Raw genomic sequence first — 26,469 nt, 5'->3', positions numbered from 1 at the left:
TGTGTGCATGTTGCACGTTGACCTAACATGTTGTCCTCCAGTATGCAGGTCTGTTTGGGAGGTGGCTCTGGTGCAGGCAGGGGACTGGACAGACCCCTGAACTCTGACTGTGGGTTTGCATCCTGGCAGCTGTAGTAGATCACTTCTCTTTAAATATACAATTATTTTAAAATAAATTTATTCTTTACTGCAAAACAATTATTTCACATTGTGACACCATAAAGTTGTGCCGGTGGGACTTTTTTTTTCCTGTTGCAGTATGAGACTGTATATCTTTGTGACATCATAAGGAGATAAAAGAAAATTAATCTTGAAATTTTAACAGAATGGATATGAGAAAAGGCTTTGAGCCACATGCCAAAAAAAAAAAAAAAAAAAAATTGTCAACTCTTCCCTGAAATAGTGACACATCTCCCAATAAAAGTCACAATCAATGGAGGAATTTGTCCTCTCCACAGACACACACACAGACAGTCAGACGACACGAAAAAAGTCAGATAGGGCGTTTCCCTATGAGTTTGCAAAAAAGAGGAAAAAGTTTGAAGTAGGAAGTGGTAATGTGACATGCAGCCTTCCCGCACTGTCGGAAATACAAGAATTTAAACAAGTGATTCAGAAAGTGTGCATTTCTGAGTCAATATTTAATATTTTATGACTTCAAAATGACAAAACACGACGAAATAATATAAATAAAAGCGGAGGAGAAATGCCTGTTTTCCTCACCAGTCGGTTTTATTTGTGTGTATTTATGTGTGAATTTCAGAAGTCGGAGCTTGGAGAGAGTCCGTAAATGCATCAGGTGCTGTGTGCTGGTCGGTCAGAGGATCGAGTCCGGACACGGAGGAGTCCACAAAGTCCACGGTAGGACTGAAACCGTTTTATAACTTAACGTGTGTCTGACAAGCGCTTGTGTTTCTTAAAAGGTTTATTTTAACCTCACGTCAGCAAGAGAGGAGGAAAAAAAAAAAAACAGCCGTAAACAAACGTTACTTTTGACTAAATACTGCCCGAAACTTTTTTCTCTTCTATTTCCATTTTATATATTCTGTTTGTATTCTATCTGTTGTACAGGTTTTGATTAATCTAGTTTGGTCCTGATGTAGTTTTTTTTTTTGTTTTTGTTTTTTTTGTCTTGTTTCAGCGATCTGCTACAGAGTAAAGCAGCTGGAAGCCAAACAAAGTTCAAACTCGAAGCTCTATATGACATCACTTTTCTACGTGCCCCCATCATAAAAAGTAATTATTATATTCTTTGGAAAAACTAGCCTCTAAAATGAGTTAATAGAATGAGTCCATCTCTATGAAGGTGTGTTTGTTGCAAAACCTGAGCACCCGTGACACTAGAATTTTGAGCTGTAGAAATTTGTAAAAACATTCCTTCCAGGTTGTTAACACAATAACTCAAAAACAACAGTCACTAACATTTTGTAAGTCACCATATTCAATCATTGATGATACACCAGTAAAAAATTTTTAAAAAAGGAACACAACCTGCTTGATGGTCAGTTGAGTTTGCATGGATGATGGATTAGGAGCAGGTGTGGTTGTTGGTGAGAGATCACACCGTTTCTGCACACAATTGCACTCCGGCCGCATAAAGAACATTAGTTTATCATCCTTGACATAAAAAAAAGTGGTGGGGGGGGTGTGATTTTTTTTTTTTAATGACTATTTTTTTCTTAGAAACAGGTTTTCTTAGAAAATGACACATACAGCAGCTGCATACCAAGTGAGAAACTGAAAATATCAGATATCTTTTAAATAAATCTTGTTTCCATATTGAATACAGTCAGTGACTATGTTTACATGCAGCCAATAAAGTAAGTCCCTTCGGCTGCTCCCTTGTTTGCACTCGGGCTCGCCACAGCAAATCCAAGGTGGATCTGCCTGTTGAATTGGCACAAGTTTTACGCCGGATGCCCTTCCTGACGCATCTCCACATTACATGGAGCAATGTGGCAGGGGTGGGATTTGAACCTGGAACCTTCTGAACTGAAACCAAGCGCATTAACCACTTGGCCACCACCCCTGCTCATGTTTACATGCAGCCAATAATCCTTTCATAACCGGAATATTAGCAATAACCCAGTTGCGCACGGCCATGTAAACACCCGCAAAAACCTGAATATGCTCATATTCGGGTTTTTCAAAACCCGAATAAAACCGCTGGGTTACTCCTTTTCTAACCCGAATATCAGGTCATATAAACGTGCATCGGGATATCCCCATAGAAAGGAACATTATTTTGTGTTCTGTGCATGTCCTATCCGCAAGGAATCTTGGTCTTTTGAGTACGGCAACTACTTGTATGCGGCACGCGCAGCCCACCCGACACCACAGAAGCAGAGGTAAACAAGTATGGGGAAATCCAGATGTGGCAGCACAGCGCCACACTTTTGGAGCGAGGAGGAAACTGAATACTTCATTAGTATTGTGAAAGACATGAATTTAATGTCTTTTATTGACGGTAGAAAGAGGAAGAAGAAACGGAAATGACGCATATTTGCGTCATGACGTTGTCCATGCGTCGCTGTTTAGATGGGGATATTCCAAATGATACCAATGACCATGTATACAGGAGTAACTCTGTCTGCTTAAGCATGTAAACGGGTTATTCCTAATGATTCAGAAACCGGAATATTGACCTTAACCCGAATATTAACGGCATGTAAACGTAGTCAGTGTACTGCATGCTAGTAGCGTGATAAACGTGTGTACTGTGTGTGAGTGAGACAGAGCAACTGACTGTGGTTGTCAGTGACAATGAGCTGCAAGTTCTGGGCGCAGCTCAGTAAACTTCGGCCATCCTCGACTAAAGCATACTCGCCACCTAGCACCTAGTTCTTGCACCAGCTGTACCACCTTCAATGAAATTTGCCAAAATATTTGTTCTCAAACAAAGAAAAAAAAACAAAACTGTGTGATCATGTAAGAAGAAGACTAGTAAGGGAAACCAACATACTGGTAACTCTGAAGGAGTTTCAAACAGTGAAAACAGATTGGATTTCAGCTTGGGTCTCCCATAACTGAATGAAAATCCTTCTTTGTCCCACTGTGTTTTTTAGGTGGCTTACCTCACTTGTCTCCTTCACACACGGTCACTTAATTTTTGAGAACTGCCTTCTCCATACAGATTTTCCGTACAGTGCCATACTCTTTGTATTTCTCGCATCCGATCTGCTCTGTGTTAGCCTGATCCCGTCAGATCTCAGAAGCTAAGCAATGCAGGATCTGGTTAGTGCTTGGATGGGAGACCTCTTTGGAACACCAGCGGCTGTGTGTGCTTCTCAAGGTAACACTGGAGTTGCGTCAGGAAGGGGATCCGGCGTAAAACTTGTGCCAAATACCAGTGCGGATCTGGCTGTATCTGCTGTGGCGACCCCAAACAAAAACGGGAGCAGCCGAATGGACAACAACAACCATAGTCTTTGTATTTCTTAATGATGTAAATGAAGTCCAAGACTTTTCCAAAGCCTCGGTCTTGTTGTCACCACGTCCACCACTGCTGGTTGGAAATATATAATCATAAATTCCATTTTTAATACCTGGTTTAAAAATATTTGTATGAGTCCTGACGTGTGAACCACAGGCATGCTCTGTCAAACGTGTCATATTGTGTTCAGATAACTGAATTTACTGTTGGATGTTCCATTTGTTTTTCTTTCACAGTAGTAATTAATGTGAGCTGATCATAATATAACCAGAAACATTCTGTTGATTTAGTCACAGGCCCCCCAGTAAACTGGCAGTCTATCCAGGATGCACCCCACCTCTTGCCCAGTGAATGCTGGAATAGACTCCAGTATTTGCCACATTGTAAATCTCCTGTAAATTAGTCTGCAATTATCAGACAGATATAGACTGTAGTACATCAAATAAGGGGTACACCGTGAGCAGATGACAAGTACAGTGCATCTGGAAAGTATTCACAGCACTTCACCTTCACAGCCTTATTCCAAAATGAAATAAATTCATTTTTTCTTCAAAATTCTCCCCACAACACCCCATAATGACAACATGAAAAACATTTTTTTCAAATTTATTAGTAAACTGCTCCCTTGTTTGCACTCAGGGTCACCACAGCAAATACAAGGTGGATCTGCATGTTGAGTTAGCACAGGTCTTACGCCAGATACTCTTCTTGATGCAGCTCCACATTACATGGAAGAATGTGGTAGGGGTGGCGTTTGAACCAGGAGCCTTCTGCACTGAAACAGAGTGCATGGACCAGTTGGCCACTACTCCTGTAAATTTTTTTCAAATTTATTAAACAAAAAGAAATCACATGTATGTAAGTATTCACACCCTTTGCTCAATACTTTGTTGATGCACCTTTGGCAGCAAATACAGCCTCACGTCTTCTTGAATATGATGCCACAAGCTTGATGCACCTATAAATGGACTGCATTTATATAGACACTCAAAGTGCTTGAGAGATAATGCCTCACATTCACCCCAATTTGAGGGTGCTGCCATACAAGGGGCTCACTGCCCACCGGAAGCAGTAAGGGATTAAAGACCTTGCCCAAGGGCCCTTAGTGATTTTCCAGTCAGGCTGGGATTGTGCACATAACCGGTACTCATGGTGCTCGTATGTGCGAAACCTCATTGATGCACAGCAGAAGGAAATACTTTTCGTACAATCAGTCATTGCTTTCCTCTTATGAAGTGCTTCCCTTGTGTTTTCTGCTGTGCATCATTTATTTTTAGCATGCACAAGCACCATGAGTACCAGTTATGTGCATGCCTGCAAATTAGCATTAGACTGAAATGGAAAAAAAAAATACAAATGCAATAAAAGTAAACACATTTGGATGGTTACAAAACTTCTTCTGCTGTCATAAATGAGCCGCTCCTGTGCTTTGACATTTTACACACAGCTCTGTTTCCTCGGCTGAATACCTGTCACTTGAGTTCACCATCTAAACAGCATTGAACGTGGTTCCAGCTCACCCAGCTCTTAAAGGTAAGGACAAATGACAGTTTGATTGGTGTAAATCATGTTCAACCTAAAAAGTCACTCCGTTCTTTACTTTGCACACAAATTATGTGCTGCTTAACTTGCAAAATATAGTGGTTGTACTGTACATGCCCCAAATGCATTATGTGCTTTACACCATGTGATATAGCTCAAGATAGGGCCCTTAAACTGGGCTTACACTGTGCAAGTTTTGGCCCTTTTTCAGCTGATTTTTCACTCATGCTAGAATTTTTTTGGATCTTGCCGAGTTTCAGCTTAATCGTGCGTCCTGCTTCGTGTAGTATACACGGAGTAACGAGCTGCTCTTTAACCTCTCACGACCACCTCCCGATCAGCAGTCGTATGGTCGGATGAAAATCAAACCTGTTTGATATTCTGGTCGGCCCTCGTGAGGGTATCACACTGCTGAAGCAGTGCTACAAGCATCAACGAGCTGATTTACCCAAACCTCTCGCACTGCGCATGTGCAAACACTGGAGAGAGCATAAACAGTGATCATCTCTTTGGGAGAGCAGCTTCTGTTTCTTTTTCCCCCTTATTCTTCAACTCATGTAAAGTCTTGTGTTTTTTTTTTTTGTGTGTTTTTTTTTTGTACTTTGTCTCCCATTGATAAGTTTTGTAAAAATAAGAAATGTACAACCCCAATTCCAATGAAGTTGGAACGTTGTGTAAAATGTAAATAAACACAGAATACAATGATTTGCAAATCCTCTTCAACCTATATTCAGTTGAATACACCACAAAGACAAGATATTTAATGTTCAAACTCATAGACTTTTTTGTTTTTGTGCAAATATTTGCTCATTTTGAAATGGATGCCTGCAACACATTTCAAAAAAGTTGGGGCGGGGCAAAAGAAGACTGGGAAAGTTGATAAATGCTCAAAGAACACCTTGGATACATGTCAGTGACATGATTGGGTATAAAAGGAGCATCCCCAAAAGGCTCAGCCATTCACAAACAAAGATGGGGTGAGGATCACCACTTTGTGAACAACTGCTTGAAAAAATAGTCCAACAGTTTAAAAACAGTGTTTCTCAGTGTTCAATTGCAAGGAATTTAGGGATTCCATCATCTACAGTCCATAATATAATCAGAAGATTCAGAGAATCTGGAGAACTTTCTACATGTAAGCCAAAAACCAACATTGAATGCCCGTGACCTTCGATCCTTCAGGTGGCACTGCATTAAAAACCAACATCATTGTGTAAAGGATCTTACTGCGTAGGCTCAGGAACACTTCAGAGAACCATTGTCAGTTAACACAGTTCGTCGCTACATCTACAAGTGCAAGTTAAAACTCTACCATGCAAAGCAAAAGCCGTACATCAACATCATCTAGAAATGCTGGCGTCTTCTCTGGGCCAAGCTCATTTGAAATGGACAGACACAAAGTGGAAAAGTGTGCTGTGGTCTCATGAGTCCACATTTCAAATTGTTTTTGGAAATCATGGACGTTGTGTCCAAAAGAGGAAAAAGACCATTCAGAATGTTACCAGCGCAAAGTTCAAAAGCCAGCAACTGTGATGGTATGGGGGTGTGTTAGTGCCCATGACATGGGCAACTTACACATCTGTGATGGCACCATCAATGCTGAAAGGTACATCCAGGTCTTGGAGCAACACATGCTGCCATCCAAGCAACGTCTTTTTCAGGGACGTCCCTGCTTATTTCAGCAAGACAATGCCAAGCCACATTCTGCACGTGTTACAACAGCATGGCTTCATAGTAAAAGAGTGCGGGTACTAGACTGGCCTGCCTGCAGTCCAGACCTGTCACCCATTGAAAATGTGTGGCGCATTTTGAAGCGCCAAATATGACAGCGGAGACCCCGGACTGTTGAACAACTGAAGTCGTACATCAAGCAAGAATGGTAAAGAATTCCACCTACAGGTGTCCTCAGTTCCCAAACGCTTATTGAGTGTTGTTAGAAGGAAAGCTGATGTAACACAGTGGTAAACCAGCTTTTTTGAAACGTGTTGCAGGCATCCATTTAAAAATGAGCAAATATTTGCACAAAAACAATAAAGTTTATCAGTTTGAACGTTAAATATCTTGTCTTTTTGGTGTATTTAATTGAATATAGGTTAAAGAGGATTTGCAAATCATTGTATTCTGTTTTTAATTTACATTTTACACAACGTCCCAACCTCACTGTAATTGGGGTTTAAGTTTTTTTAATGTAAATTTACTGCAAATGACAAAATCACAACTTTGGATCCAGACAGGATGTAACATTTCTCACTCCACCGCTGTGCTGGGTTATGTCTGTGTGAACCCCAACCAAAATGTGTGTGTGTGTGGAAATAACGCAACACTGTGACATCATAAACCAGGTTTTCAAAAAACATATATAAAAAAAGCTAAAAGTGGAAAAACTCTCCATGTTAATATTGCATGAATAGAATTTCATCCCGCGACCCGATCCTGGATAAGCAGTCGAAGATGTGTGAGTGGAAGTTCATGCTCCAAACTTTGTACAAAGCTATCAAACATGAACCTGTTTCACCAACATTTGATATCTAATAAACTGACCCATCCAACTGTAATACCGGTGTTACAGACCTAACGGTTCCCCCCTAAAAATCGGTCTGCCCTGCCTCCACTGCGCATGCATCACTTTGGACCACAGCAGCACATCTGAGATGGAGTCTCTTCACCCAAAAGCGATCAAATAGATTAATGTGATTATTAACCATCACATGACAAGGTGAAACCTCTTAAATAATTCTAAAGTCAGCTTTGAGCAGAAACGAGGCGATATTCAGTGACGCTTTGAAATGACGGACAGTCAGTGAACGCAGCAGTCAGCAGCTCGTGTAGCTGCAGTGCTCTGATTGCTTTTATAATGAAATAATGCTGAATTTATGTGGAAATGATTGTTGTACAAAAGCTTCAGATATTTGTCGCTGAGATAGATGATGACTGGAGTGCAGTTTGAAGTAGAAACGAGGTGATAATCGGTGAACCGCAGCTGATGACGGATGCACAGTGAAGGCAGGACAGACCGATTTTTAGGGAGGGGGGCATTCACTTGGCGACACCGGGTATCCAAGTTTCTCCCTTTTTTTTTTTTTTTTAGGTTGTCTGGCAAAAAAGCCAATGCGATCATGACGTGTCTGTCTGTCTGTCGTCCACATTTACAAAAATGTTTCTTCTGTTCTCATCTTTGATAGATTTTTGTTGTCAGTTTTGTTTGATAGAACAAAGGATGCTGCATAGGCTGTCATCATTGATTTGATAAATTTGAATTACTAATGAACTTACAAGATAATTAGTCTAATTAGGAACAGACATACAGGCATTACGCACAGCTTTCCGAAATTACGACTTGACATGAGGGACTCTTCTCATTGATCAGATTTCAGATCTGGTGGTTTTGTTTGCTCAGGTGCTCGTTTTCAGTTTGTGACATTTCAGCGGGGTGGTACGATTACAGGTGGTAGCACTGAGCTGAGACTGATTTTACATCATCAGCCTATGCCCACCATAGTTGCAAACTTACTAATGCATGTGAGCTGACTGAGAATTGCACGTTGTTTTGCGCTGTTCTAACAAACTTGTTTTTAAGGATGGGGCATAGAATTTCTTAGCAGATTTGTGCCGTTTTAATAACTATTGAACATATAACATGACCTAATTGTTGACCTAACTAAGACTGATTGCAGACTTAAACATTCAAAGTGCATCTCCTATTTCATTTCTTCATGAATATGAGGATGAATCCTTTAATGTGACTTGCCAGCTCCTGACTCATGTCGTTGAATTTCTTTCAGTAGCATTGAGGACGGTCTCATGGACACCTTTGGCCAAGATTTGCCAGCCATGTTTGATGGTGTGATTCTGGCAGCAGTGGCCACTGTCCTCTACGTCATCGTTCGCTGTTTGAACCTGACGAGTCCTACAGCGCCACCAGAGCTGACCTACCAGGACACACCGCTCAGCCACTACCTGCTGAAGTCCTGCCCCATGCTGACCGCAGAGTGAGTGTTTCATCATGATGAGTCCATGTACAGGGATAGAGCGGTCACCGTGGAGCCTGGTCATTGTTTACTCTGTTCTATGGGGTCTGTTTACGTGGATTTTCCACTGCATGCACTATTATTGGTCAAGTGACTATTCTGACCTTATCATTTGTTTGTGTATTTTCAAACTCTGCATCCTGAATCCTTATTGGATTTAAACATTCTCAGGTTATGTATTTGTCTAATGAGAGAGGGTGTGGCCTAAAATAATTAACACCATATATCAAGTATGCAGTGGTATGTAAATGTTTGGGCACCCCTGATAATTTTCATTATTTTCCTTTATAAATCATTGGTTGTTTGGATCAGCAATTTCAGTTAATTATATGATACAGCAGACAAACAGTGATATTTGAGAAGTGAAATGAAGTTTATAGGATTTATAGAAAGTGTGCAGTAATTCTTTAAACAAAATTAGGCAGGTGCATAAATTTGGGCACCCCAACAGAAAAAAATACATTATATTTAGTAGGTCCTCCTTTTGCAGAAATAACAGCCTCTAAACACTTCCTATAGCTTCCAGTGAGTCTTGATTCTGGTTGAAGGTATTTTGGACCATTCTTCTGTACAAAACATCTCAGGTTTGTTGGTTTCCAAGCATGGACAGCCCGCTTAAAATCACACCACAGATTTTCAATAATATTCAGGTCTGGGGACTGAGATGGCCATTCCAGAACATTGTACTTGTTCCTCTGCATGAATTCCTTAGTAGATTTTGAGCAGTGTTTGAGGTTGTCTTGTTGAAAGATCCAGCCCCAGCGCATCTTCAACTTTGTCACTGATTCTTGAACATTATTCTCAAGAATCTGCTGATATTGACTGGAATCCATGTGACCCTGAATTTTAACAAGATTGCCAGTACTGCACTGGCCACACAGCCACCTCCATATTTTACTGTAGGTAGCAAGTGTTTTTCTTGGAATGCTGTGTTCTTTTTCAGCCATGCATACCGCCCCTTGTTATGTCCAAATAACTCAATGTTAAGTTTCATCATTCCACAGCACCTTATTCCAAAATGAAGCTGGATTGTCCAAATGTGCTTTAGCATATCTCAAGCGACTCTGTATGTGGCGTGTACGCAGAAAAGGCTTCCTCTGCATTACAGCATCATACAGCATCTCCTTGTGCAAAGTGCGCTGTATAGTTGAATGATGCACAGAGACACTATCTGCAGCAAGATCATGTTGTAGGTCTTTGGAGCAGGTTTGTGGGTTGACTATGACTGTTTTCACCATCCTTTGCTTCTGCTTATCTGAGATTTTTCTTGGCCTGCCACTTCGGGCCTTAACTAGTACTGTTCCATTTCCTCACTATGTTCCTCACAGTGGAAACTGACAGCTGAAATCTGTGAGATAGCTTTTTGTATCCTTCCCCTAAACCATGATGTTGAACAATCTTTGTTTTCAGGTCATTTGAGAGTTGCTTATAGGCTCCCATGTTGCCACTCATTAGAAGAGATGCAAAGAGGAGAAACATTTGTAAATGACCACCTTAAATACCCTTTCTTATGATTGGATTCACCTTTATAAGGAGGTCAAGGGTCAGTGAGCTTACCAAAACAATTCTGTGTTCCAATAATTAGTGCTACATGTGTTCAAATCAATAAAATGACAAGGGTGCCCAAATTTATGCACCTGCCTAATTTTGTTTAAATAATTATTGCACACATTCTGTAACTACTAGAAACTTCATTTCACTTCTCAAATATCAGTGTGTTCATTGGCTATTTGATATATTTAACTGAAATTTCTGATCCAGACAACCAATGATTTATAAAGGAAAGTCATGAAAATTATCAGGGGTGCCCAAACTTTTGCATATAACTGTATATTGCTGTTTTAATTCTATTGTATGCTTGTTTAATTTTTGTGAATTCTTGATCTTGATTTTACTATAATGTACTTTGACACCATCTGGCTGCTGAAAAGGGCTATAGAAGTAAATATTGATTGATTGATTGATTGATCAAGGTGTGCATAATTATTAGCCGGCTCTTTTCCTCAGGCAAACTGGGCCAAAAAAAAAAGAATTAACAGATACTAAATAAAAAAATAAATAATTGTAGAATGTTAACTTTCAATTTAATTAGCTTATAATGTGCCAAATCACAGCAAAGCCGTTTCAAGGCGCCTTACATGAAACAAACATAAAATTTAAATAAATAATTAAAAATGAATAAAAAATTCAAATACATGATTAAAAACAGAAACAAAAGAATAAAACATTAAAAAATAAAAACTATTCATAAGAAAGAGAATAAAAATAGGTTTTCAGTCTTGACTTAAAAATGTCCACGGACTCCGACTGCCTCACGGTCACAGATAGACTGTTCCACAGGGTGGGTGCACGATGCGAAAAGGCTCTTTGACCTGCTGACTTCTTCTTCACCCTGGGAACACAGATGTTCCGCATCCTGTGACCGCAAAGCACGGGCCGGCACGTAAAGTTCCACCAGATCAGCCAGATAAGATGGTTCTCAGTGTATCCTGAACTGGTGTGAAAAGAAGCTTTATAAAGACACCTCTATGTAACGTGTTTAGCTACAGTGAAGAAAATACGTATTTGAACACCCTGCGATTTTGCAAGTTCTCCCACTTAGAAATCATGGAGGGGTCTGAAATTTTCATCTTAGGTGCATGTCCACTGTGAGAGACATAATCTAAAAAAAAAAAATCCAGAAATCACAGTGTAAGATTTTTTAATAATTTATTTGTATGTTACTGCTGCAAATAAGTATTTGAACACCTGTGAAAATCAGTGTTAATATTTGGTACAGTAGCCTTTGTTTGCAATTACAGAGGTCAAACGTTTCCTGTAGTTTTTTCACCAGGTTTGCACACACTGCAGCAGGGATTTTGGTCCACTCCTCCATACAGATCTTCTCTGGATCTTTCAGGTTTGGAGTTTCAGCTCCCTCCAAAGATTTTCTATTGAGTTCAGGTCTGGAGACTGGCCAGGCCACTTGGGGTCATTGTCATGCTGGAAGACCAAGCCATGACCCATCTTCAATGCTCTTACTGAGGGAAGGAGGTTGTTTGCCAAAATCTCGCAATACATGACCCCATCCATCCTCCCTTCAATACGGTGCAGTTGTCCTGTCCCCTTTGCAGAAGAGCACCCCCAGAGTATGATGTGCTTCATGGTTGGGATGGTTTTCTTGGGGTTGTTCTCATCCTCTAAACATGGTAAGTGGAGTTGATTCCAAAAAGCTCTATTCTGGTCTCATCTAACCACATGACCTTCTCCCATGCCTCCTCTGGATCATTCAGATGGTCACTGGTGAACTTCAAATGGGCCTGTACATGTGCTGGCTTGAGCAGGGGGGCCTTGCTGCCCTGCAGGATTTTAAACTATGACAACATCATGTGTTACTAATGTAATCTTTGTGACTGTGGTCCCAGCTCTCTTCAGGTCATTGACCAGGTCCTCCTGTGTAGTTCTGAGTTTTCTCAGAATCATGCTTACCCCACAAAGTGAGATCTTGCATGGAATCCCAGGCCGAGGGAGATTGACAGTCATCTTGTGTTTCTTCAACTTTCTAATAAATAATCATAACAGTTGTCTTCTACCAAGCTGCTTGCCTGTTGTCCTGTAGTCCATCCCAGCCTTGTGCAGGTCTGCAGTTTTGTCCCTGGTGTCATTAGACCAGAGGTCTGAAACAGGTTCCAGAAAGGGCAGAGAGGGTGCAGGTTTTCTGTGCAACTACCCACTCCAGCAGGTGATTTCACTAATTATCATCACTTTGAGCAGGTGAAATCAGTTAATCAGTGAAATCACCTGCTGGAGTGGGTGGTTGCACAGAAAGCCTGCACCCTCTCGGCCCTTTCTGGAAGTGGTTTGAGAACTCTGCCTTCGACAGCTCTTTGGTCTTGGCTATGGTGGACAGGTTGGAGTGTGATTGATTGATTGTGTGAACAGGTGTCTTTTATACAGGTAACAAGTTCAAACAGGTGCAATTAATAAAGGTAAAGAGTGCAGAATAAGAGGGCTTCTTAAAGAAAAATTAACAGGTCTGTGTGAGCCAGAATTCTTGCTGGTTGGTAGGTGTTCAAATACTTATTTGCAGCAGTAACATACAAATGAATTATTAAAAAATCATACATTGTGATTTCCGGATATTTTTTTAGATTATGTTCTCACAGTGGACATGCACCTAAGATGAAAATTTCAGACCCCTCCATGATTTCTAATTGGGAGAACTTGCAAAATCGCAGGGTGTTCAAATACTTATTTTCCTCACTGTATATTTCCCAGATTTAGACTCAAGTACTATGAATTAGTCTTGATATTAATGTTGAAAACATCAACCTGCTGGTTTTTGCTCAATTTTGGGAAATAGAGTTAACTTTATTATCTGGTACTGTATCATCAGATGTGTAATATCACAGCAGATAAGTGAAAAATCATTCACTTAGTAAAACAAGCACCACATTTGATGTGGACACTCCTCTGAAGTAACGTTTTTGAAAAAGCCCATTAGCCACTCAAAAATTCAAAGTGGCCACAATTTCCAGTGTAAATACCCATTTTTATTCATACCTTGAAACCTTATTTTGACTGCTAATGATTGACATAGACACTTATACATTTTTGGACATAAAAGAAGACTAATTTACAACTCTTGTGATCTTCAGGGGTCTTTTTTGATTATTCGTTTTAGTATTTTGTTTTTTTGCAATGAAAAAATAACAAACAAACAAACACACATGCTTAAAATCAGACAAATATGCAAGACACTTTACAATTCAGCAAAAGTTTTATGTTCATTATTTACAAGTGAAATGCATCTTCAAGACTACTACACGATCAAATCTGTGTATCATTTACCAGGAACAGGGTACTTTGCCTTCAGAAAATTAAAAAGTGATAATGATGTCCAAACAGCACCAAATGCTGATCACCCATATGTGTTGTGTTTGCATGTGTCATTTGTGTCACCTGCTAGTCTCCAGTGTAGTTGTCTGTTGATAGTAGTGTGGCTTATTCCTCAGATTTGCAGCTCCACAAAGTGGTGCATGGCAGACCACCTACCACAGCATTCAGCCTTGGAGCTGCACTTGGTCAACTGTTGACAACTCTGTGCAGCTGCTCGAAGCATTGTCCAGATGATCTTCTTCTGTCCCCATTCAGCAGAACAATGGCTATTAGTCTGGCACACTGGTGTCTGGCCCCATATGCCTGGTCAGCAGCATGCGCAGGATGCTGAGAGTTGGAGGAATGGCATCATCAGTCTTTTGCGTTTGAGCAAACAAGACCAGCCTTGCATCAACTCCTGCAGCTGTACATTGTGACCACAAACATTTCCATGACCTTCATATCTTCATCTTGATTTCCTATTGGATACTGTCTGACTTTCATAAAGACAGTCGAGGCCTCGGGATATACTTCGCAGGTTTGCCCTGCAGTTTTCTTCCTTTTCCCATGAAGGACTGTCCAACCAAATGCATGGGGGGAAAAAGAATGCTTCTACTTTTCTCTGGTCCAACTGAGGTACTGAGCTCGTGTATGTATAAGAATCCACTTCAGATTCTGTTATTGACTAAATGCAATGAACAGCTTTACAAGAACAAGTTCCTACAGTGCTGTGACAAGAACGTCTGTGCCACTGGCTTTGATCATGAGAATGTTATCATTGTGTGCTACAGCATGTCAGGTTTGCAGAAAGATCCTTGTCAGTTTCTTTATGATTACAAGGAGCAACACCATTCAAACTGCTTGGCTGCTCAAAGTATATTCATTCTGATCCTTGTCTGTCTATCTAATACTACAACCCCTGGCAATAATTATGGACTCACCGGCCTCGGAGGATGTTCATTCAGTTGTTTAATTTTGTAGAAAAAAAGCAGATCACAGACATAACACAAAACTAAAGTCATTTCAAATGGCAGCTTTCTGGCTTTAAGAAACACTAGAAGAAATCAGGAAAAATAATTGTGGCAGTCGGTAACGGTTACTTTTTTAGACCAAGCAGAGGGAAAAAAAATATGGAATCACTCAATTCTGAGGAAAAAATTATGGAATCACCCTTTAAATTTTCATCCCCAAAACTAACACCTGCATCAAATCAGATCTGCTCGTTAGTCTGCATCTAAAAAGGAGTTATCACACCTTGGAGAACTGTTGCACCAAGTGGACTGACATGAATCATGGCTCCAACACGAGAGATGTCAGTTGAAACAAAGGAGAGGATTATCAAACTCTTAAGAGAGTAAATCATCACGCAATGTTGGTTGTTCACAGTCAGCTGTGTCTAAACTCTGGACCAAATACAAACAGTATGGGATGGTTGTTAAAGGCAAACATACTGGTAGACCAAGGAAGACATCAAAGCGTCAAGACAGAAAACTTAAAGCAATATGTCTCAAAAATCGAAAATGCACAACAAAACAAATGAGGAACGAATGGGAGGAAACTGGAGTCAACGTCTGTGACCGAACTGTAAGAAACTGCCTAAAGGAAATGGGATTTACATACAGAAAAGCTAAACGAAAGCCATCATTAACACCTAAACAGAAAAAAAGAAGGTTACAATGGGCTAAGGAAAGCAATCTTGGACTGTGGATGACTGGATGAAAGTCATATTCAGTGATGAATCTCGAATCTGCATTGGGCAAGGTGATGATGCTGGAACTTTTGTTTGGTGCCATTCCAATGAGATTTATAAAGATGACTGCCTGAAGAGAACATGTAAATTTCCACAGTCATTGATGATATGGGGCTGCATGTCAGGTAAAGGCACTGGGGAGATGGCTGTCATTACATCATCAATAAATGCACAAGTTTACGTTGATATTTTGGACACTTTTCTTATCCCATCAGTTGAAAGGATGTTTGGGGATGATATCATTTTTCAAGATGATAATGCATCTTGCCATAGAGCAAAAACTATGAAAACATTCCTTGCAAAAAGACACATAGGGTCAATGTCATGGCCTGCAAATAGTCCGGATCTTAATCCAATTGAAAATCTTTGGTGGAAGTTGAAGAAAATGGTCCATGACAAGGCTCCAACCTGCAAAGCTGATCTGGCAACAGCAATCAGAGAAAGTTGGAGCCAGATTGATGAAGAGTACTGTTTGTCACTCATTAAGTCCATGCGTCAGAGACTGCAAGCTGTTATAAAACCCAGAGGTGGTGCAACAAAATACTAGTAATGTGTTGGAGCGTTCTTTTGTTTTTCATGATTCCATAATTTGTTCCTCAGAATTGAGGGATTCCATATTTTTTTCCCTCTGCTTGGCCTAAAAAAGTAACCATTACTGACTGCCACAATTTTTTTTTCCTGATTTCTTATAGTGTTTCTTAAAGCCAGAAAGTTGCCATTTGAAATTACTTTAGTTTTGTGTCATGTCTGTGATCTGCTTTTTTTCTACAAAATTAAACAACTGAATGAACATCCTCCGAGGGCGGTGATTCCATAATTTTTGCCAGGGGTTGTACATATAACTAATCTACAAGCTCATGGGGCTTATTTGTTAACATTTGGAACTACTCTACAACCTCAGCTGACACTGAACCCTCCTGCAGTGATGTAATGAGTGTGCTGTGGTTGTCCTTTGACATTCACTTTATTCTATATGTGTTTTTGGTGAATTCCTCTGTTTGATGCATAAAAGGTTTAAGTGACCTTCTCAGCTGATGCGTCTCTACTGTGATGAAGAACCGCCGGGCTCACAGTGACAGTAAGCATCTAATGCTCATGATGGCTAGTAAACAAACTTTAACCTTAAAGGGGAACTAAGTAACCTCTTTTTTTTTTTTTTTTTTTTTTTTTACCTGATTTGTGACAGAAGATTATCTACAAGAGCGAAGGGGAAATTCTAAAAGCCAGCAGTGACACCAGCTATGTTGTACGGCTTAGAGACTGTAGCACTAAAAAAAAGACAGGAGGCAGAGCTGGAAGTGGCAGAGCTTCATCATTTACATCCACAGTGTCTGCACAAGATCACTAATATCAGCTGCCAGGACTGGGTGCCCAACACAGAGGTCCTTGAGAGATGTTGCATTGGGGACATCGAGTCCTTCCTCATCACAGCCCATCTAGACTGGGCTGGCCACCTGGTGCATATAGACAACCAGTGTTGTGAAAAGTAACTTTGACAAGTTACTTTTTTAGTTACTTTTTTTAGTTGCTTTATACAGTTGCTTTATGCAGTTACTTCATTAGCAGCATTATGTAATTACTTTATTAGAATCTGCAGAAAACTTGCAACTAATAAGTAATGTAACTAGTAATGTAACTTGGTTACTCGTAAGATTGAGCAATCAGCAAAGTAACTAATAGTTACTTTTCTGAGTACTAAATCTTAAAAATAACCAAATTAGATTATGAGTAACTTTATTAATTACATTCAGCAGCTGCCGACAAGGTGTCCGCAGCTGCTAATGAACTAACTGTATGAAGTTACTGTAAAATATAACTGTAAAAATTAACTAATGAAGTAACTTTCCAAAGTTACTTTCCCCAACACTGTAGACAACAACGTCATGCCCAAAGCCATCTTTTGTGGGCAGCTGCAGGATGACACTCGCCATCACGGTAGTCAGCAGAAGTGCTACAAGTACATCCTCAAGGCCAACCTCAAGACCTGTAACAGCAATGTTGGGACTTGGAAGACCTCAGCCATAAAATGGACTCTCTGTCACTCTGTACTGAAGTCTGCAGTCTGCACCTTGAAGCAGAGGCAGCTTCAAACTGCCAGAGAGAACTGTTATCGCAGGAAGCACGCCGTCATCCCTGAAGATGCCACCATCTATCTGTGAACCATCTGCGGTAGGCAGTGTGCCTCCAGGATCATTTTATTCAGTCACAGGAAGACACACCCCATAGCGACCCACTCCAAGGAAGGCCTTATAGAAGTCCAGTAGTGGTGGAAAATCACATCTGGCAGTTTCTAGTACTGTATGCACCCCCTTGTTTCTGAGCAAAAAAAAAAATTGTGATTGGCTGCATTTAGTTGGACCGTAATGTTCTGATCTTAATCTGCTTAAGACCATATCCTTTGTAAGACACTGCCATGTAAACAGCATTTTCTGATTACCTTCACCACATTAAGGTCATAGTCAGGGTAAGCAATAATCCGATTAGAACATGTGGACTATTTGGATCTTATTATGATTATTGAGGTGCATTGTCGACATGTAAACACTTTAATCGGACTATGACCTCCTATTGGAGTTTCACTAGCACTTCACAACACACAAATCATGGTGCACATAATGCAGCTGTGAGTTATTAATCAGACTATGTAACATGTAAACAGGAATATTAATTGGTATGAATGATTGCATAATGATGGCACAAGGAAGTCATATGATGCTCATCATACATATTCAGAAACACCATTACAGACACACACTGCGTATATTTACTTGTACATTTACATTGTGGTGTGTCGAGAGCTCAGGGTATCCACCAGCCCTTTGATGCCTTTCACTGATGATGTGACTGCTGATAGAAGTGGCATTATGAATTGTGAAGTGTGCTGGACTAAATTATCTGCCGAGATTCAGCCAAAGTCATAGGACAGTACTTCATAGTGCAGATGGATAATGACCAAACATACTGCCAAAGCAACTAAAGAGCTTCTCAAAGGAAAGAAATGGAATATTCTGAATGGCTAAGTCAGTCTCCTGACTTCAGCCCAACAAAGCAACCTTTGACTGACTGAAGACCAAACTGTTGACAGAAAGACCCACAAACAAGCAGGAACTGAGGGAGGCTGCAGTAAAGGTCTGGCGAAGCATCTCAAGGGAGGAAACTCAGCATTCGATAATCGTCATGCGTTCCAGACTTTAGGTGGTCATTGACTGTAAAGGATTTTTATCGCAGGTTCAGCAATATAATTATGTACCTTTGTCCAGTTAGGTGTGGACTCTGAAATAGAGGGACTCTGTATAAAAATGGCTGTAAAGCCCTTTAAGGTCGATGTCATATTTAATATTTGCGTGCCTGACTGTAGCTGCTGTCTGTGTTTTGGACACAGGTATTGTACCTTATGAGACAGTGAAACTGGAGCACCTGTTATGTAAATGCTTCTATGTAGTACAGAAATATGAAAACAAAAGCAAAATTTAACCTGCAGGTTGCTCTTTAACTATCTCTGGATGAATCAGATCTGAAGGTTGAGAACTGGATATCCACAGAAACTCTTTGCTGTGTGTGTGTGTGTGTGTGAGTGAGTGATGTGCTGACTCTTGTTCAGGGTGGCGGTATCGTCTTTGGGATTTAATAATTAATAAAGTGTTGATGCTTATTAACAGGTATGTTCCTCCTTTGTTGTGGGGGAAGAGCGGTCATCTGCAGACCGCAATCTACGGTAAGATGGGCCGCTTCAACACTCCAACACCCTGCGGACTCCGCAAATCTCTTCCCATGCAAGATGGCGCTACAGCGACCTTTGACCTCTTTGAACCACTTGGGGAGCACAGCACAGGAGGTGAGATTGTAAAATGAGTTTCTGCTGAAGCACAAAAGCAGCTGACTTTTGTTTTATGTGACTGTGCATCCCTCTAATTGTTTTAGGTGCATCACATTTATGTGCTTCTACACGCACAAACATCTTGCACACTTCATTTGCTCCTTCTTGTGTTTGTGCATGCTGTATGTGTTCCCATGCAGATGATGTCACCATGGTTATCTGTCCTGGGATCAGTAACCACAGTGAGAATCACTATATTCGGACCTTTGTGGATCACTCCCAGAGGCAAGGTTACCGCTGTGCCGTCCTGAACCACCTGGGAGCCCTGCCCAACGTGGAGCTCACCTCACCGCGCATGTTCACTTACGGTAAAACAGGAGCACAACACCGGTGCTGGTAAACATTGTGCTTACATGTAGGCTTCCCCAGCTGTTTGCTGACGTTTGTGAAGCGGTTAAAGGCTCATGGAGACAGTTGATGTTGTAACAACAATTAACTCATCTAACCAAACATACTTATACCCACGTCACACATAGCCAGAATCACGCAGAATGTTGTCAGATTGACGAATCGGAGCACATCTGAACAGTGTGGGTTGTCAGTTCCAAAACATTCTGACAGCCATATGTGAGAGTCCACACAGTTGGTCAAAATCGGCCGACGACCTGAGTGTGATGCACATGTTCAAAAGAGATGAACATCGAGATAGGACACCTAACTGACGGCAGTCCATGTGCAATCTGAAGACCATCTGACCACAGTTTACATATTCTGATGGCGGAAAAAACAGGATCCGAAATGATTTGAGCACATCCAAAGGAACCTTGAAATGGATCTGGCACGGCAAAGCCTGCCGGTATGACCTGCACACGTATAATAATATCTGGTACTGCGGTGTTCAGTACTGCACTGTAAAACTCACTGAGTTAGTTGAACTCAAACCATTTGAGGAAACCAAATGCCTTAAACCATTTGAGTTTGCCAATGTAAATAAAATAATTATCAACAATTTAATTATTAAAGTTTTAGTAACAATTTATAGTTAATCAAATTTATGTAAATCTAGTTTATGTTTTTCAATAAAAACATGACAAATTTCTGCCTAAACAATTTGCATTATATTATGGATTAAATTTTTTGATGCATTCTTTGGTTTACTTGTTGACAATAATCTACTTTCTAAAAAACTAATCTAAAAGGACTACAAAAGAATGAAAAATGGTAGCCCATGAACAGAACTTGCAGTTTTTCATAATGGTATAAATGCAGCGGCTGCACTCTGCGTTGTTGTTATGACTCCGCCCATTCAGTCCCCTCAGGATGCGAACTCACGATCTCTGGCATGGAAGTCGAACTCTCGAACCAGAAGGCTAAAACTCAGAGCCTTGTGACCAGAGAATTCTTCTGAGCTGTTGGGAGTGAGGTTTACTAACTACATCTGCACAGCGACACCTGCTGGCCTCCGTTACACAAACTCGATTAAAATGAGTGAATGGAATGCACTGGAAATGCATCACCAACACTTGACAACAATTCATTTTTGAGTTAGTTTAATTAATGGAAATGAGTGACTATAATTTTTTGAGTTACACTTTGAGTTAAATTAACTTATTGTATTAAAATGGAGTGTTCAGTTTAATAGTGTGGCCGGGACACAGCGCTGCCTCCCACTCTGATCCCATGTTTGCCATCCAGACGTTTGGACATCGGGCAGTCTTCAGTGCCTTTTATGGTCGTCTACATGTGCTTTGGATGCCATAGTGCAGGTGTGGATGAAGTAATCTGGATGCGTTCTGACACTGCTGACCACACCTCTTTTCCTCCCGACCGCATCGGATTATGGAAATATTTGCTGTGTTGGGCTGGTTCTTGCACATTCTTGCTATGTGTGACAGGGGCTTTAGTATTAAATATCGCAACGTTTTTTCATACGTGCATATTTTATTTGCTGTTCCTCGCTCACATATTTAATTTGGATTGATGCATCGACCATTTTGGACACAAGTTTACATACACAGAAAGGATGAAGTTGGCCAAAAATGGGTGCCTTGTTGAGAGTACCTAGCAGAGTAGAAAGTCATTTTTCAGCTTTTTATAAAAACATTTTCCATGCACACTCCTATTAAAAAAATCACCCTAATTATACCATAATTATTCTAGAATGATTTATTCTCTCCAAATAGAGCTTCTTCTGTCACACCAACCACCTGCATGTCCTCCCTCACCACATCCACAATCCTCACCTTTGGCCTCCCTTTTCTCCTCCTGCCTGGTGGCTCCACCCTCAGCATCGTTCTCCTGATATACCCTGCGTCCCTCTTCTGCATGCGTCCTATTTATCTTTGTCTCCCCTCTCTGACTTAGTCTGCAAACCATTCACTGCCCCGTTTGTGCTGTATCTCTGCTCAATCTTGTCACATCATTTGTCCATAATAATATTTTTTATTCCTCCCTCTGCATCTTCTGTGACAGTTTTACATACATTTTTATTTTTTGATTGATTTATTTCAGACAGTCGTCACTCAACGGCACCTAGCTGATAGCACACCTCATGTTGTGTTTCAAAATAGATAAACTTTCAAATATAACTGTATGAATACATATAGACTCGCCATCAGCATTTATTTTGTTAATTATTTTTATAATGCAGATCCTGTGGGTCTCAGAGCTCCATGTGGGTGTAGTTAAAGCGCACTGGAAACGAGCAGAAAATAACTTCTTGTAACCGGACAACAGTCGCATGACTTTTTTTTCAGTCACTGAAAAAATTTTCAAAAATTGTATTTATATTTTTAATGTCTGGGAGTTCTTTCCCAGTCATTGAAACCCCAATAAAATATGTTAATTATTTAACATATTTTTATATTTAACTATTTCTGGTTATTTAATGCAGCTGGTATGGTGTCAAAATGACTGTTTCCAGATAGTTTTCTATTTATTTTAGCTGTGTGCCACTTGAAGCATGCATGAAAAAAATGTGTCAGGTCTGTGCTCTAGAAATAACCTACATCTCACAAATCTCTCTGCACCCAATCCTAATTGTGAAATATAAATTAGAAGCAGGGGGCACATAACTTATTCAGTGAGTTACTCGAGTGAGTGCCAGGAGATGGTGTTTGGTACTCTCTCCGTATGTAGCGTGGTCTTAATACAGTAAGTGCAGTCTTCCTCACTGTCCTCCTCAGTGTCGCCTCCACTGTCCTCTGCTTCAGCTTCCTGCGTGGTAGATGATGAAGATGCTGCAGAAGCACCTTCGTTTATTTGTCTCCATCCACAGGTCGACAGCTTGCTTTGGTTCAAATGTCTCTGTGGTCTACTTTGAGAGGTGAATGTGCATCAGGGCTGAAAGACAAGCAGGTGACAGACGAGATTTGTAAATGGACTGCATTTATATAGCATTTTTCCATCTGCATCAGATGCTCAAAGTGCTTTACTATAATGCCTCACATTCACCCCAATGTCAGTGTGCTCCCATACAAGCCACTCACTGCACACCGGGAGCAACTAGGGGATTAAGGACCTTGCCCAAGGGCCCTTAGTGATTTTACGATCAGGCTGGGATTTGAACCAAGAATCCTCTGGTCTCAAGCCCAACACTTAACTACTAGACCATCACCTCCCCCTCTGTACTTGGTTTTTATTATGTCGAGATGTGAGAATCCTCTCTCACAAGCTGCACTGCTCAAAGGCTGTGTAAGAGATAGCTTAACCTCTTTGTTGATGTTGGAATAAGTGTCTGGGTTACTTTTATGTACTATTTGGACCAAGTCACACACAGAAGAGGCTCCCAGGCATTTTCCTCCCTGCTTTAAGCGCATCCATTCTGTCACATTGGTGTCTTTGTCAAGTTGCAAGGTGGCCTCATATTTCTTGAGAATGCTGCAAACTGTAGTGTTTCCAAAACTGTGGAGCTCTTGCAATTCCTGAAGCCATGTTGAAGGATCAAATACTAAGAAATGATCACATGACTTGAGGGAGTCATATCTGATTTCAAACTCTTCAGTTAACTCCGAGTGAGTTTATCTCGTCTCTGTCAGCATCAGCATTAGAAACGTTGTGGGTGTGCCCTGTGGCCTTCACAACATCAAGCTGAAGTGTGAACTGTTCAATGGCCACCATGAGTTCATTCTTACATTCTCCAGTAGTCAGATTTTCCTTCTGAAACCTAATGGATGTGGTCTTCAAAATGTTGCCACTGTCAAGCATGTCTCACAGAAAACACTGAAAAAGGTTCTGTGCAGATATGCTGCAGGTCTCTTATCACTCTGAGCCAGTTGCATTTATTGGCAATAGTCTTGATATTTTTAAGTGTTTTATGCCTCCATGCAGACCATCAGATATTATGAAACTTACCCAGTTTCACAAAGGAGATCCCATTTTCCCATAGCAGCTTGACCACAGAGCGATTAAATGTCTCACAGCAAGGAACGCTGCAATCAGCTGATTTTTGCACAATTCTCCAGAGTGTGTGCCGTGCACACAATGTATATAACGTTGTCTCCAACTGCACCAAGTTGCCAGAGTTTTGGTACAACATCATTGTACATACAAACGTTGACAGCAGCCTTGTCTGTGCACACAGCGACCAACTTTTGTTGTCCAGTCATCCAAGCCTGTGTCCTGGAAAAGTCTCATAAGTCCGTCTGTTATAGCCTGTGTGGTTTGGTGAGAACCCGGTTCAGTCAGTTCAAGAAAGTCGGAGGTAAGCTCTCTGTTGCTGGACACAGACTGAGTGCAAACGATTTCCTGCTCAGTTTTTGTGATGTCCTCACATCCATCAAAAAGCACCCCCAAAAATTCAACAGACTGCAACTTGGCTCATAACTCCCCGCTGATGGTGTGAGTGATGATCCTGTGTGCCGCCTTCACATGAATGATATACACAGCTCCAACATTTACTCCTACCTGCTTCAGTAAAGGAACATCCTTAAAATAGGAAGACAGGGGGACGTGCATGTTTAGATTTATGGAAGGCGAGCAGAAAAATATTAAGCAGAGCTTGCCGCTGTTCTTCATTCAGCTTGTCTCAACATCTGGTAAGTGGACAATAGGACATTTCTTCTCAGCTAACTTGTTTATTAGCAATAGCTTGAGCCACATTCGTGTGTGTGCTCCTCGCTCTTTTCATGTTTGTCAAATAAAGGAAGATTGAAATTCTTTGAGCCTTTATAAAACACACCTGTTTTGTCTGCTAGATGTGAGTGGCAAATCTTACACCACATTTCAGTGCACTCATCATTAGCTTCAAGCTACTGCACATCTTGGAGCCACTTTTCTGAAAAAGGTTTTTTGTTCGTCTCAGGCTCTAGTTGGCATTTCTTTGTAGGTGACGAAACGGCAGCGTAACTGCTTAATGTCTGTTGCTTGTCTTTGACAGTAGTTGACAAGCAACGTGAGATGAAGGTTTAGATTAAATGATCGATCAAGTACGCAAAGGCAGGTAGGAACACAGGTGTCATTATGCATTCCTGATTTTTGTTACGTACCTGCGTACCACTTATCTGCACCCCTGATTATAATGCATTTACTAGATAGCTAGTTAGTTTTGGTTAAGATAAAAACTAATTTTTTTTAAGGTGCCAGACATCAAGATTTTGCACGTGCATGTATGTGTGAAAGAAAGAGAGAGCGATTTCCCCCCCATGGGTCAGGTTTAGGTCATAAATCATTGTATATTTTTGTGGGTCGGGCAGCGTGGATTGACTCTCATGGCAGGTCAGTGCGGGTGTTTAAAACCATGCTTCTCACCCAGTGACCCCCCCCTCCCCCAAACCAAGTGCCTTAACTGGAAATGAATGAATGAGAGAACTGTATCAGGACTCCATCCTTGTGTGTCTCTTCTGTTCAGGTTGCACGTGGGAGTTTGCATCCATGGTGGAATACATCAAATGTGCCTTCCCACAGACTCTGCTGGTGGTTGTGGGCTTCAGTCTGGGAGGAAACATTGCATGCAAGTTCCTGGGTGAGAAGCGATCCAATCAGGACCAAGTGCTCTGCTGTGTCAGCGTCTGTCAGGGTTACAGCGCGCTCAGGTTGGTTGAACTGCAGCAACAGAACCCTGTCTGTGTGTTAAATTACCTTCAGCAAAATCACTGTGTGTCATCGAAGAGCGCAGCTCCGTACGCCCCATCAGTTCAGTCCACAGTGACATATGGTCAGATCTCAGAAACAACTTAGACGCTGCGCATAGTTTAACACCATGCATGTAAAAATAACACTCAGTTATAATCAAATCTGAAATTTTTGACTGAGATTTTAACAATTTAGGTTTTGCCATAAGATAAGCTAATATGATCCCGCAGCAGGGAAAGTCACTGTTGCAGCAGCACAAAGTCGTACAGTAGTAAAGAAAAAATATTTACATTAAAGAAAGGTGACTAAAGTATATTGCAGTGTTTGCTGGTGAATGCATAAATAGTGGTGTGAACAGACTATGTAAAAATAGAAATATAATTAAATGTGTATAGACAGAGTAAAATTATTGCACAGATGTGCATGTAATAAAACACCAAAAAGAGTGGTGGTAGATTAGGGCTGCTCGATTATGGAAAAAATCAGTATCACGATTATTTAGGTAAATACTGAAATCATGATTATTCAAACGATTATTTTTTTTAGTTACACAATGCATTTATTCAGCATTTCTCTCACTCTAAAAAAAAAAAAAAATGTTATAGACAATGTGCGCAAAACCTCCAAATTGAAAATGTACTGTAACCTACCTGTATAAAACATAAAATGAATAAAATAAATATTAAAAATATCATATTATATATTATTTTTCTGTTTTCCTCTCCCTTCCCTGTTGTCACTGACCAGTTGGTCAGTGTCTTTGGGCATCTCCCTGACTTGTGCTACTAGGACATAGTGCGGCTGCATTGTTTTTGTTTCAATTTATGTTCATTAGTTTGTGTTTTTTGTCATCATTCCCTTGACCACGTCTCCTTATCTCCTTTTGGAGAAATTTATCCGTTCATTTATTGTTAAAATATAAAATGAAACATTCATTCATTCATCTTCTACCGCTTAGTCCATTTAAGGG

At 40.6% G+C, this 26,469-nt stretch overlaps 1 protein-coding gene across 4 annotated transcripts in view; it reads left to right on the top strand.

Annotated features, from left to right (window-relative positions):
* The first annotated feature begins 761 nt into the window (after positions 1-761).
* LOC117515299 (monoacylglycerol lipase ABHD2-like) overlaps positions 762-26,469 on the top strand; it is a 39,258-nt gene continuing 13,550 nt past the window's right edge. The window contains exons 1-7 of one of the 4 annotated variants that reach the window (XM_034175792.1): positions 799-861; positions 1,142-1,236; positions 4,881-4,966; positions 8,761-8,964; positions 19,270-19,445; positions 19,628-19,795; positions 25,276-25,459. In XM_034175792.1, coding sequence (XP_034031683.1) covers positions 8,777-8,964; positions 19,270-19,445; positions 19,628-19,795; positions 25,276-25,459 — 716 coding nt within the window. In that variant the 5' untranslated portion in view covers positions 799-861; positions 1,142-1,236; positions 4,881-4,966; positions 8,761-8,776. Of the gene's footprint in view, positions 862-1,141; positions 1,237-4,880; positions 4,967-8,757; positions 8,965-19,269; positions 19,446-19,627; positions 19,796-25,275; positions 25,460-26,469 lie in introns of all 4 variants that reach the window. The other 3 variants (XM_034175790.1, XM_034175793.1, XM_034175791.1) reach the window with 3 other exon arrangements.

The sequence above is a fragment of the Thalassophryne amazonica genome, chromosome 8 (assembly GCF_902500255.1).
Source record: "Thalassophryne amazonica chromosome 8, fThaAma1.1, whole genome shotgun sequence".
Classification (NCBI taxonomy): Eukaryota; Metazoa; Chordata; class Actinopteri; order Batrachoidiformes; family Batrachoididae; genus Thalassophryne; species Thalassophryne amazonica.
The sequence above is the reverse complement of the archived record's forward strand: the minus strand, read 5'-3'. Positions and strand labels throughout refer to the sequence as shown.